A 13,923-nucleotide genomic window follows, 5' to 3' on the forward strand; every position below is an offset into this window, starting at 1 on the left:
GATATGGTCCAGAGGAACTTTCGAAAAGCGAACGCAAGTGGGAAATGGAGAAGGAGGGAGAGAGAGAGAGAGAGAGAGAGAGAGAGAGAGTCTGTATCGCAAAGTCCAGTCCACGTTTTGGTGCCTCCCCTCTCTGCTGGGGCGATTACTCTGCCTCCCTCAAGCAGTCCCCAGAGAGCTCACCCTCACACACACACACACACACACACACACTACTGGCCAAGCATGGAGTATCAGCTAACTTCCAGCTAACTTCCATCAGGACTGTGAGACGATCATCTGGGCCAGCATGAGGGACGGAGACCCCGTGGAGCGATCGCCGTTGTAGCCAAACTGGAAGTTGCCGGTCCCATTCCTCACCATGGAGTTAGGACGGATCCTCTCCAAGTACCAAACAACTCTTCTGGTTACCATGATGATGTTCAAACTGGGTACGGTGCTTTCGGTTTCTTCCGTCCTTCGAGATGACTGTGTGCGTGTACTGTACAGGTGATGCTGTCCCTTACGGACAGTGTGTGTGAGTGTGTGTCTTTGCTGACATTTGTTTTTTTGAGTGCGTGATGGAATGAGACTGCGCACTCTATGGACATCCACATGCAAGAGCTCGGCTAGAGCAGGTGGATGTGTGTGTGTGTGTGTGTGTGTGTGTGTGTAGACTATGAGGACAGTGCTGTAACTAGATGTTAGTAAGTCTTCTCTGGCGGATGCCTGACGGAGCAGATGCCAGCTGGCAGCCATTCTGTTTGTAGTTGGTGGTAATCTATTATCTGTGAGTGCAGTGGTTTGCTTGCTTAGACTTCAACAGTGTAATTACAGATTAATTCTCAAGGCTACAGGTAACACTGTAAAAAAATTAAATAAATTCTGTCTAAATAACTCTACAACGTTTTGCAAGAAAAGTATTCAGGTCCACCATTTTTCATACATTCATTTTACATTTTTGATTCGATTTTCATGTGTTTGTTATCCGTGTGTGCATACATGCAGATAATTCATTAGTAAGCTGAGAGTTAAGTGAGATAATTGGCTTGTGTGATTATCAGTCCTTGATGAGTCTATGATGAAAGCCGACAGGTCTGAGTGAGTGCTGATGCCGGGGCGGGGCTGACGGGGTCGGGGTGTGGGGGATGTAGTCACCCCCCCCGACCCCCACCTCCACCCCCCCATAATGAAGCGATGACCCATTTTCCCGCGGCCCCACTTGTGGGAAAAGGGTCTGAAGTCCCGTCTCTCTGAGCAGACGAACGGAACAGCTCGGGGTGGGTCGCATGCAGGGGCCATTGTTAACCCGTCGCCGCGGTTACGGGGCTAAGGGCCTGACCACCCTGACGTTCTTAGTCTTAAACGCTGAATGGCAGATTGGGAGAGAATGGGAGGTGAGTCCTTCTAAACTCGTCATCCGTGCTGGGGGAACATTCTAGAGGAGACACTGGGGGGGGGGGGGGGGGACACCAGCATCGGCCCTTCAAAGACTAACCACACTAATACACTACACACCAGACACGTACACTTGACAGGCCGACATCATAACACAGCTAAGATGCGTTTTGTCGGACGGTTTTGGCGTGATGCAGCATCTCTCCCTCCGTGGTGCGGCTTTAGACTCTCGACACAGCCAGGACAAAGGACAACACTGGCAGACTGGGATACCTTCCCGGGGTGACTCATTAGAATTCTGCTTAAGCAGGACGTGTGTGAGAGCCAGGGGCATCCCACAGCTGAGTCATGGGCAAGGCTGCGCCAAGCACACTGCACCCGGCCTCTACTGTCGACCCCCTCAGAGCTGCCTCTTTCTGAGGCTGGCCTCACCACAGAGGCAGGGGGAAGCGTTGTGAAGACTCAGTTAAACGTTGACTTGAGCGCATCCAAACAGAACAACAACAATTCTCCGCTTCTAACTGCTCTCTCTCTCAAGTTGAAACTCTAAAGGGTGTTTAGATGAGGGCGTAAAAGAAAAAAAAAAGAAGATCAGGATGGTCTTCCATCTCTGGACAACATCCAGCACCTGACAGCTTTTATATCCAGCACTTAAACGTGCTCACTGAGAGAGGCCTGGGAGCATCCTTGCCTGGATGCGGGCCCTGTGTTATTCTTGGGCTAAGAGGCTGGTACTGCTCAGTGCCAGAGATCAACACAGGCAGGCCCTTAACCATGATCTATGAACTGTTTCATGACGCTGCCAGCAGGGTGACATCAGAGGAGGGGAATGTGTCAGGGATGACAGGCTGCCCTGGAATGGGATCTGGGGGAGAGAAGAGAGGGGGAGAGACACGGAGAACGGGGGAGAGAAAAAAAGAGGGAGAGACAGAGAAATAGCCTTTCTCTGACTCCCTCCCCCCTCCCCTCCTTCTCTCACAGCAACCGGCTGTGAACTCACAGTCCAGGTAGTCCGGGCAGCGCCAGCTGTGAACGCGACCAGGTCCAGGGCTCGTCAACCGGCTGTGGTAGCAGACAGAGACCCAGGTGTGCCGGACCCCGCCGTTTATCTCCCTCACTCCGAACGGAGAGGGAGGGCGGAGGTCACCATGACCCTGAGCCGAGGGACGTTAGGTTGGGAGGAGAGGAAGGGCAAGGTGGGGGGGGGGGAGCGTGGAGGTAAGATAGCAGGGTTGAAAGCAGAGGAAACAGGATGCGGGGAGGTGTGAGAGAAAGGCGGGCGAGACAGGTGTGGAGGTGACAGCTCCGCGTGAGAGACGCTGAGGAAGGCGGGGCGAGGAGGTGCCAGCGAGGGGGGGGGGGGCGGAGGGGAACAGCTCGGTGTCAGCCAGATGGAGACGGAGGGCGAGGCAGGCTTGCGCGGAGATGGCGAGCTGTCATGTTGCCAACGTACAGGGGTGAATTCCGTGAGCCGTTTTTCGAAAATGCATGCGACACGTAGACTTTGGCGACGTCTCCCAGGAAGAGGGAACCCATGTGGGGTGTTAGAGAACACACTCTGTGTTACCAAAACAAAGACATTTCATTAAGTTGGACTTATAATTGTTCCATGCAATGTTTTCATTAACAGCACGCAGTCGAGAATGTGGACACGCAAGGTTCCACGCATTCCACGTGTTCCCTGTCAGTGCACCAACGTGACATAACCAGAAGCTAATTATTCCCCAGTCACTGCAAAACACTCTCATAGGGGAACTGTCCTCTCACTTAATTGCCGTGTCCTCACCAAAAAGAGCAGAGAGAGAGAGAGAGAGAGAATGGAGAGAGAAAGAGATGGACAAGCTAGCAAGGCAATAGCGGCTCAAAGTGGCCATTGCGAGCCAAACTTTCATTGCTGAGGACTCTCGTGCCAGCTGCCTTCTCCAGTGAATGTAAAGACGTTCTCTCTTCATCCCATCTGCCGCTTTGAACCCTAAATCCAGGGAGAAGTTGGGCTTTTTACTCCTCATTAACAGAGTGGACTTTAAGCGCCTCTGAAATCACAAAGAAGGTCAAAGGTGACGTGGATGTTAGCCGGATGATATTCAAGCCGTTCCTCCCTTGTCAGAGTGCCTGGATTACAGTGCTGCTCTCGGACGGTTTAGTGTACAAAACCGATTGGGGTTTAAACGACCCTCTTTCTTGTCATCCATTGTCCCTCGTTGTCGGTGCTAATCACTTGGGTTCTGTGTTCCCAGGGATACTGTGTACAGCCTCGGCAGAGAGCTGTCTGTCGTCCCCCTGTCAGAACGGAGGCACCTGCCTGGAGTCCATGGGGGCCTACGCGTGCCTGTGCCCCACGGGGCCCGACAGGTACACGGGCCAGAACTGCGAGCACCTGGACGTGGACCACTGCCAGAGCGGCCCCTGCCACGGCGTCCGCTCCCGCTGCGTGGACGGCGCCGACGCCTACACCTGTCACTGTCCCCGGGGCTACGCGGGGCAGGACTGCCGGGAGACGGCCAGGGAGTGCTCCGAGGAGCCGTGCCTCAACGGCGCCACGTGCCGGGAGACTCCGGACGGCGCCGAGTGCCTCTGCGCCCCGGGGTACGAGGGCGCCGACTGCGAGGAGGACGTGGACGAGTGCTGGTCCGAGCCCTGCCACAACGGAGCCATCTGCAAGGACCGCGCCAACGGCTACCAGTGCTTCTGCGTGCCCGGTTTCCAGGGCTCCCAGTGCGGCATGGACATCAACGAGTGTGCCTCGCGGCCGTGCCAGAACAACGGGACGTGCGTGGACGAGGTGGACCGCTACCGGTGCGACTGCCAGCCAGGCTACGAAGGTGAGACGGGGGGGGGGGTTATCTCCCTCCGACGAGCTGGGCGGGGGTCCGTGAGATAACCGAGGTCAGCCTCTCTCATCACCCGTGCCCATGTGTTTGTTTCGTCTGTGCGTGCATCCCCTCCCGCCCCCCGCCCCCCACCCTCCTCCAGGCTTGAACTGCGAGGTGGAGATCGACGAGTGCGAGGCGCAGCCGTGCCTGAACGGAGCCACCTGCCGCGACCGGGTCGGCGCGTACGCCTGCGACTGCGTGCCGGGGTTCGACGGCCTCGACTGCGAGGTCAACGTGGACGAGTGTGCCAGCGCGCCATGCCTGAACGAGGGCGCCTGCGTGGACCTGGTGAACAGGTACAGCGGGAGGGCCACTCTCTCTCTCTCTCTGCTCCTATCAGCGGCGGCGGGCGCAGATTAGCCCCAATGTGTCGCCCAGGAACATGTCATCCCACGGATCCCTCGCAGACACTAAAGTTGACTGGGGCAGGGATAAGGCGTAAGCCACTTATTTCAGAGGTTGATTAAACATTACGTGGAACGTTGGGAAAAGCGGACTGAGGGCTCGGATGAGATCCATCCATCGTGTTCCGAGTGGACACGTCCACGAACTGAACTAGACTCTGTGTTTTGTACGCAATTCATGAGAGGAGGTTACACTCTTTAGAGGTTAGAGTGATTTGGGCCTTCTATACGTACGCAAATGATAAACACTGAAGTGAATCACATGGGATGCTTACATTCCCATAAGTGTGTGTTCCGGTCTCTGGGGTGAACGTAAACGAACGTTGAGCATCGTCATGACGTTTGTCGGGATGGCGACCCTAAGATGTGCGTTGTGTTGTTCCCCAGTTACGAGTGTGACTGTGCCGGGACAGGCTTCACAGGGCACCACTGTGAGGAGGACATCCCTGAATGTGCTTCTGACCCCTGTCAACACGGAGCCACCTGCCTGGACGGGGTCAACCAGTACAGCTGCACATGCTGGCCAGGTACACACACTCACACACACACACACACACACCTACATACACACACACACACACACACACATACATCTGCTTTCGTTTAAGACTGCACATTCTACAATATGCTAATCTAAAATTTAAGTATTTTTTAGATTACTTATACATATACCAGTACATTATATATTATACATAGATATGATATGAAAAATTTATTGCGAACTCCAGACATGTCAATGTAGAACATAGGTAGATGTTGGGTATGTCATGTTTTTGGGTCATATGTAACATCCCTGGCTTTGAAGAGGGTCTGTTGGAGTTCCCCAGTTCATAAATCAGCTAGATAGGAGGGAAGGTATGTTCCAGCCATCCAGTTGAGGGGCCAGACAGGGGAAGCCCAGGAGATGCGATGAGCTGTAACACCACAGCGCCCCCTAGTGCAGGACGGAGGGGCTGTCTTCCTCAGAGCATCAACAGCCCCCACAGCACCCTGCTTTACTGACTGTCCACACACACACGCACACAAGAGTACAGCGCAGATGTGTTTAGGCTTACCGATTGGTGAGTGTGTGTTTGTGTGTGACTGTTTCACAGGTTACGAGGGGCACAATTGCCAGGTAGACGTTGACGAGTGCGCGGAGGAGCCGTGTGAGAACAGCGGCGAGTGTTTCCAGCGCTCAGAAGTGCTCCACTATGGCGTGCTGCCTGAACTAGCGGCAGAGTTCAGATACGAGGAGGCTGCAGGCTTCCTCTGCCACTGTCTCCCCGGGTTCACAGGTCAGTCTCCAGTCCACACCGCGGCCTAACTCCAAATAACAGGGTTGGTTACCCTTATCAAATATTCAGCGGTACAGTGTCATCTGAACAAAGGAATATGTAAAGACAGGGCTCCGGTCAACGACGCAGAAAATGGATACAAATAAGAACATTTAGACTCAAATGATCAAACGATCGGCCGGTAGCTCTGCCGGAGTTTGACTGTGTTGCTGAGTGATGAGGGGACACCGTCCTGTGTTTCAGGGGAGAGCTGTGCGGTCAACGTGGATGAGTGCGAGTCTGACCCTTGCCAGAACAGAGGGACCTGCCTGGACCTGGTGGACTCGTACCAGTGCTTGTGCGCTCCTGGATTCACAGGTACACCCCCCGCACCCTCAATGAGGCCGCGTCAGGACTCCCGATCATCTCTCGTGACTTCACGCATTAGTGTCGAAGAGGAGAGACGCCGTCATCGAAATCCTCCATGTGACGTGTTATACGGACAGAGCAAACACCCTGAATTCACTGGCTGTGACACTTAAGGTGTAATCCAAGTCCTGCTGACCATCCTCTCGCAGCCTGCCAGGGCATTAATAGATCCTTAGCAGGGATTTGTCACCTCCAGTCAAAACAGAGGGAAAACTCGGGCAGAGGAAAAAAAAACGTTTGACCTTGAGATACAAAAGCGAGTCTCGCTCGGACGCGACAGAGGTCGCCTTGCTGAGGTGCCTGGTGGGACTCCCGGTAGAGGGGGTCGGGAGAGGGAAGTAGGAGGAGCTGTGGCAGGGTGTGGATGGATGGACATATGGGGGGGGTCGTAAAACTGGTGCAAAGCCTATAAAACCGGCCATATGTCAGACGCCCATCCCTGGGCATTAAACGGGGGTCTTTTCTTAATTTTGAGCGTGGGGGAGGGATTAGTGACAAGCTGCTTAAAGGACCAATCGATGTCTACTGTTAAAAAAAAACAAAGCGTGAAAGATTGTCCGTTGAAAAACAAGCACACCCACGTAAAAAAAACACACGTTGGCAGAATCTCGACGCATTTTCAAGCTGGGAAGGGCTTCCGGTCGTCATTGTGCAACAGGCGCCAACAATTCAAGCGGTCATAACACACTTCCAGAGTAAGATACATTATGACCCCTCTAACTTTCCTTGGCACGTGCCTGGGTTTTTCCGACTTTCCACGTGCACACACCGTCCGACAGGCTAAGCCAATTACTCCAGTACCCCCCTCGCACTCCCCTCGCACCCCCCTTCAGCTTGCCAAAGACTGGGGGAGGGCTCATCTGAAGCCTGTCTACCTTGCCTCTAATGCCGTCTGCCACTAGCGGGCATTTCTCAGGCATTGATCAGGGAGGGACTACCGCAGGCCCGGAACATTCCTGTTGTCAGCAGTGACACGAGCCAGCTGGGAGGGGAGGCTTACGGCTCAGCGCGGGCCGGGCAGAGCTGCAGTGAGGAGGCTGGGAGGGGAGAGGAGGGAGGGAGGGAGGGAGGGAGGGAGGGAGGGAGGGAGGGAGGGAGGGAGGGAGGGAGGGAGGGAGGGAGGGAGGGAGGGAGGAGGGAGGGAGGTAGGAGGATGGGCAGAGCTGCAGTGAGGAGGCTGGGAGGGGAGAGGAGGGAGGGAGGGAAGGGGAGGGAGGGAGGGAGGGAGGGAGGGAGGGAGGGAGGGAGGGAGGGAGGGAGGGAGGGAGGGAGGGAGGGAGGGAGGGAGGGAGGGAGGGAGGGAGGGAGGGAGGGGGAGGGAGGGAGGGAGGGAGGAGGATGGGCAGGGCTGGACTCTAATCACTCCTGCTTGCCTGGTACAGAGTGGTGGGGAGTACGCAGCCTGGGTGTCTGTTTATACTACAAGTGTGAGTGTGTGTGTGTGTGACAGAGAGAGACAGAGAGACAGCGAGAGAGAGAGGCTACGGATTGTTTCTTTGGGATCTGTCGGCCGCGTGTGTGAGTGTGCGAGTGTGAGACAGAGAGGCAGAGAGACAGAGAGAGAGGCTACGGTTTGCTTCTTTGGGACCTGTCGGCCGTGTTTGTGAGTGTGCGTGTAGACTGCGGCTGTCCCTGGGAGAGCGGAGAATGAGGGACGTACTGCTGATACTGCTGGGGTGTTGCTGGGCGGAACACTGGGGGCTGACAGGTATAGTAAACACCTTGTGGAGAGGGGGGATGGTTTGGAGGGCTCGAGGAGGGCGGACAAACCGGTCTACAGTTTCTCTTGTTTCAAACCAAAGATTGTTTGAGGGCCTTGTTCGTGGTTTTCCATTGAGCACTGAGATGGGGATTTAATTGGTGTTTGATAAACATTGATAGATCGAATTTGAGTAGTGACACGAGGGGTGACGACAACAGATTGCGTTGTGTGCTTGTGGCGCTGGGATAAAAGGGCCGCAGCAGAGCTCAGTCTGTCAGGAAATATTTCAAAGGTCCGACAAAATCCACGCAGCATAATATCAGACATTCGTTCACAATGTGTTAATCAATTTAATATCCAATTCCCTGCCTAAAGTCGTTAGCGAGCTCTTTGCTAAACTCATTTCCTAATTAGCCGATGTCATGTAATCTAGTCCTTCCTGCAGAGCTGCGTTCGTGCTGGTGTGCTTTGATCTGCATCTGATCTGTCCAGACCTGAAGTCTCATGTCGAAGACAGCACGACAGGGCTACCAGACTGGGTTCAGGTGGGCGGGGGGTCTGGTGGAGGCTATTACATCCCCCCACCGGAAAGCAGACTAAGGACAGAGGTGTGGCGCTGACGCTTGTTTTTCCCCACGCTGCCAGGTGTGCACTGCGAGGTGGACGTGGACGAGTGCGCGAGCCAGCCGTGTCAGAACGGCGCCCGGTGCGAGGACGCCGTCGACGCCTACGCCTGCCGCTGCCCCGAGGCCCGGCCCGGCCGGGAGCCGTGGGGCGGGCGGCACTGCGACGTGACGCTTACCGGCTGCCGGGGCCACGCCTGTGCCAACGAGGCCGCCTGCGTGCCCGTCCTGACGGAAGGCCGGCACGACTACACCTGCTCCTGCGCCCTGGGCCACACCGGGCACCGCTGTAACATCTCCACCACCTTCTCCTTCTCCCAGGAGGGCTATCTCCTCATCCAGCCGTCCGCCAACAGGACCAGAAGGCAGGCAGGAGACCCCCCTCCCCACCACCCACAGCAGCACGGCCTCCACGTCAAGCTGCGCTTCAGGACCACGCTCCCCGACGTCCTGCTCTTCCACGCCGCCGCCGGCGACCACTCGGTGACACTGGAGCTCGTCGGCGGTTTGGCGCAGGTCCGCGGCCGAACGGGGAAGCCACTGCGGGTCCGGCGGCGGGTCGACGACGGAGACTGGCACGAGGCAAGCGTGAGCACGAGCGAGACGCTGGCGCTGGTGGTGAGGGGAGCGGGCTGCGGCCCAGAGGGCTGCACGGCGGACGACGAGACCCACAACCACCTGACGTTCCCCCAGTGGAGCTCCGACTCCCGGCTGTACGTCGGGGGCGCCCCTCCGGGGCTTCAGCTCAGCCCCCTGAGTCAGACGGGCTTCCTGGGCTGCATGCAGGACCTGGAGGTGGATCGGCAGCTGGTGCTGCCCCAGGACGTGGCCGAGGGTCAGGCCAGTCACCTGGAGCTGGGCTGCAACAAGACCGAGTGGTGTCTCCCAGACCCCTGCTCGGAGCACGGCCGATGTGTGGACCTGTGGGTGAGCTCCCGCTGTGACTGCGACAGACCTTACTTCGGGGACAGTTGCGAGGGAGGTGAGTCAGGCCGGCCCAAAGGAAAATATGATCAGTAATCACCATCATACTTTCAAATCTATAAAACGTGACATGACAGACATGTATATATATGTTTATGCGTAGATGTTTCGACTTGGAGTTGATCGGTAATGTACAAAGGTGTAAGTCAAATGATAAACACGATTCATGGGTTGAACCCCTCGACGGGCGCGCATTCTCGCCCCCTCCACCAGTTCTCTCTAACAGCCCTCCCTCTCTCCAGAGTACAAGTCATGGACGTTCGGTCCGGAGAACCTCCTCAGCTTCGCCTCCTACAACATCACCCAGAGCCTCGGGGACAACTTCACCCTTTCCTTCTTCCTGCGCACCCTCAAGCCGGGAGGCCTCCTGTTCCAGTTGCGCCGGGGCGACGTTCCCTACCTCAACGTCTACCTCCGCAACGGCACCGTGGCCTTCAGCGGCCACGCCCACACCATCCTGGCCGACGCGCTGCCCCTCGCCGACGGACAGAGGCACCTGGTGGCGGTGAGGCTCCGCCGCGGCCAGGTCATCTTCCCCAAAGCCCGCGGGCCGGGCTCCCTGGGGAAGAGGGTGAGCGTGGAGGCCGGGGACGTGGCCCACGTGGGGGGGCTGCCCCCCGGGGACAAGAGCCTGGCCTGGGGGGGGCACTTCAAGGGCTGCCTCCAGGACGTGCGCCTGGGCGACCTGCGTCTGACGGGGGGAGAGGCGGCCCGCGAGGACGACGGCGGCGGCGGCCGCGGCCCGCTCGCGCGTCAAAACGTCCTGGAGAACTGCGTCAGCGATGCGACCTGTCAGGTACAAAAGCACATTCGGGATCTGCTGCTGTTGATCTGCGCCCAGTGCGATGGATCTAACTCTGAAAAGGCTTATGGTGTTAACCCATGTGTTTGTCTCTCCTCAGGGCCAGCCCTGTCTGAACGGAGGGACGTGCGAGGTCACCTGGAACGACTTCAAGTGTCACTGCCCCGAGAGCTTCTCTGGCAAGGCGTGTGAGCACCGCGTGTGGTGTGTTACTGAGCCTTGCGTCACGGGGAGCCAGTGTGTCGACCTGCTCGACGGATACGAATGTGAGCTTCCAGAACGTTCTCTCTCTCTGTCATCGTCTCGACTCCTTTGCTCTCTCTCGCCTGCTGTGTCTGTTTCTGACGTAAACACCGAGAAAATGCGTTGTGTTGTTGACAAAGTAGAGTCCAATTGCTACGGCATACGATATTAACCTTCACCGTCGGGAGGTATGTTCTAAATGTGTCCTTCTCTCGGGGCAGGCCTCGCTAACGCTACTTTCGAGGACAACGCTCTGCAGTTTGTGGCCAACGGCTCGCTGGCGGAGGCGGTGACCAGCGTTTCCATGATGCTGCGCACCAGAGAGGAGAACGCCACGCTGCTCCGGGCCGCCGACGGCGCCGACGTCTTCTGCCTGGGCCTGCTCAATGCCTCGCCGCTCGTCAAGCTCCGCAGCGGCGGCGACTCGGAGCTGCTGGCGTTCGCCGGCGACGTGGCCGTCTCCGACGGCGCCTGGCATCACCTCAGGCTGACCATGGAGGAACCTCGACGGCCGACGTCCCGCTGGGTCCTCACGGTGGACGGGCGGAGGGCCGGCAGCAGCGGCAGCCCGGGTAACAACCTCAACTTCCTCAACGACACCACGGTGTGGCTCGCTCAGAACTTCACCGGCTGCCTGGGACACGTGAGGGTGGGCAGGGTCCACCTGCCCCTTACTGCCCAACAGGAAGTCCCCCAGTCCAGCCGCTTTCTCAGGCAGGGAGGCCAGGACCCCCTGCTCGGGTGCACCGGTGCCCCCGTGTGCCAGCCCAATCCTTGCGACAACGGGGGCACTTGCCAGGATCTGTTTAACCTCCACAGCTGCAGCTGTGTCTCGGGCTGGGACGGCCTGTTCTGCAAGAGAGACACAGACGACTGCGCCTCGGGCCCCTGCATCCATGGCAACTGCACAGACCTGCTGGCAGACTACCGGTGCGAGTGCCAAGCAGGGTACCGGGGCAGGGATTGCCAGGAGGAGCTGGACGACTGCCTGGAACACAGCTGTCTGAACGGGGGGACGTGCCTGGAGGCCTCGGGGAGCCACAAATGTGCCTGTCCAGAAGGGTTCACTGGGCGACGCTGCCAGTGAGTATCAACACACACTCTTGGACCTGCTCTGTGTGTGTGTTTTTATTACATTTTTACCCTCACAATGATGATATGAACATCACTATCTCTTTTCCCCACAGAAGGACATTTGGTGGGGTGTGCTTGGATGGGATATGGGGGGCTAACTGCACATGCAAGCCAGGCTACACTGGAGAAAGGTACGTAGAGCACCCAGGAAATACTCGACTGTGGGTGTCCCGCATGGGGTGTCACCTGCTGTTCTGCTGCTGTGTTCAAAGATGTCAACTTCCTGTTTCCTGTTTCCTGTCTCTCAGGTGTGAGACCCAAATAGACATGTGCGAGAGCAGCCCCTGTCTCAACGGTGCCACCTGCGTCGACAGCCTCGTTGACGGCTTCCTGTGCGAGTGCACCGAGGGCTTCAGCGGTTCCCGCTGCGACGGCATTGTGAGTGAATCCTCATCCCTCCCCCTCTCCCGGTCGATCGCAGCCATCGTATTGTCCAACACTGCACCAAGCAGGGCCAGAAGCAGTGAGAGTTCGTCAGCCATTCACCCTCCCTCTCCCTCTCCCTCTCCCTCTCCCTCTCCCTCTCCCTCTCCCTCTCCCTCTCCCTCTCCCTCTCCCTCTCCCTCTCTCTCTCTCTCTCCCTCTCCCCATGCAGAAAGAGAAGCGGAGTGACCGCCTGCCCTGGCTGGTTATTGCCATCCCCCTGGGCAGCCTCTGTGTGCTCCTCTCGGTCATCGTGCTGGTCTTCATGGTGCTGACGGCCCGCAAGAAGCGCCAGTCGGAGGGCACCTACAGCCCCAGCGCCCAGGAGGTGGCGGGGGCACGCCTGGAGATGGGCAGCGTGCTCAAGGTGCCCCCCGAGGAGAGGCTGATCTGAGGCGGAGGACCAAGGGGGACAGATGGACGCCGCGGGCACAGCCTAGGCCGGCGCGCCCGCCCCGGGCAGGCTGAGCAGAGAGGTCTCTTCTGGGGGGGAGGGGGGGGAGCTCCGGGAGAGGGAGGACACCTGGTGGGGTGGAGGTACAGGCCTCACTGTGGCTGCCGGGTCAGGGGTTTGATCCAGGGGTGGGCGGGGTTTGATCCAGGTGTGGGCGGGGTTTGATCCAGGGGTGGGCGGGGTTTGCTCCAGGGGTGGGCGGGGTTTGATCCAGGGGTGGGCGGGGTTTGATCCAGGTGTGGGCGGGGTTTGATCCCTGAGCTACGGAGGACAGATCCAAGAGCCAAAAGGCCGAAAGGACAGACTGTTCTCTCCCCGGTACTCAGGCACGCTCGCGGGGTTGGGATGTATCCAAGGAGCCCCCCCTCTTGACCCTGGCTCTCTGGAATGTTGATGTCCGTCGGACTGAAAGTCATTAGGAACGCAGACTTAAAAGAAACGTAATCTACCTGTGAATACACTGTACAGTATTTTATCCCACGTTCAACATTCCCCCCGAGAACGCTGACTTCAACAGACAAATCAATCGTTGTTTTCTGATACGCACTGTATTGGCTCAAAGGATAACCACTACGACGGTATCATTTTCTGTCTCTGTACATAAGCTTGTCTCTTTCCTCTTTCCTTTCCTCTTTCCCTGTTTGTCTTTTGTCTTTGTGTACATGTTTGACTCGTAGAGGAAATGGGAGGAATGTTTTGTTTTGCAACCTCTGTCAATCTCTATTAGGCTGTGTATCCACTGTAGTTCTGAGGACACAGTACTCAGATAGGTCAGTGACTGTTGGACATTTCACTGTTCCTTTCTCCTCTCACTGTTCTCTGCCCACCAGTGCCGCTATCTAAAAGAACCAAGCCACTATAGGGCATACCTGCTGGCCCGTTTAAGGTGCTGAACACATGATTTTACCTCTCTGTATCAGGTTCTTCCCTGTTACATCCCTGTGTGACTTAGGAGAAGGAAACTCACACCTTTTGTGATATGAAGTGAGCTCGATCGAATGTTTATAATAGTACAGGCTCAATGCATGTCTCCAGGGAGGTTGGCTTTCTGAGACTGGAACATGCAAAGGACCATGTGACCGTGCTTGGGTGTGCCTTGATGTCGACCTGCAACCATATAACCCATCCTGTTGCATTTGACTATTAACGACACCAAAATGCAGCATTTCCAAACGTCAGATCGCTTTTAAAGCCTGCCTGTGCAGACGTCCTAAACATG

At 56.9% G+C, this 13,923-nt stretch overlaps 1 protein-coding gene across 1 annotated transcript; it reads left to right on the forward strand.

Moving 5' to 3' along the window:
- The first annotated feature begins 361 nt into the window (after nucleotides 1–361).
- LOC146232865 (protein crumbs homolog 2-like) lies at nucleotides 362–12,723 on the forward strand. Its single transcript, XM_084690487.1, has 13 exons — nucleotides 362–431; nucleotides 3,615–4,199; nucleotides 4,351–4,546; nucleotides 5,042–5,181; nucleotides 5,749–5,931; nucleotides 6,175–6,288; nucleotides 8,687–9,646; nucleotides 9,891–10,444; nucleotides 10,551–10,716; nucleotides 10,915–11,776; nucleotides 11,881–11,958; nucleotides 12,076–12,205; nucleotides 12,423–12,723. The coding sequence occupies exons 1-13, from the start codon at nucleotides 362–364 to the stop codon at nucleotides 12,642–12,644; spliced, it is 4,260 nt and encodes a 1,419-aa protein (XP_084546613.1). The 3' UTR covers nucleotides 12,645–12,723.
- Nucleotides 12,724–13,923: the final 1,200 nt, after the last annotated feature.

Source organism: Hypomesus nipponensis, chromosome 24 (assembly GCF_054491055.1).
Source record: "Hypomesus nipponensis isolate SF chromosome 24, ASM5449105v1, whole genome shotgun sequence".
In the NCBI taxonomy this organism is placed as follows: domain Eukaryota; kingdom Metazoa; phylum Chordata; class Actinopteri; order Osmeriformes; family Osmeridae; genus Hypomesus; species Hypomesus nipponensis.

What these genes read in the sequence shown, in the direction of transcription:
- LOC146232865 (XM_084690487.1), top strand. Translation starts at nt 362, where the DNA reads ATGGAGTTAGGACGGATCCTCTCCAAGTACCAAACAACTCTTCTGGTT. An exon ending in CATGATGATGTTCAAACTGG is followed by an intron (nt 432 to 3,614) that starts GTACGGTGCTTT and finishes CTGTGTTCCCAG; the next exon opens with GGATACTGTGTACAGCCTCG. An exon ending in CGGGGACAGTTGCGAGGGAG is followed by an intron (nt 9,647 to 9,890) that starts GTGAGTCAGGCC and finishes CCCTCTCTCCAG; the next exon opens with AGTACAAGTCATGGACGTTC.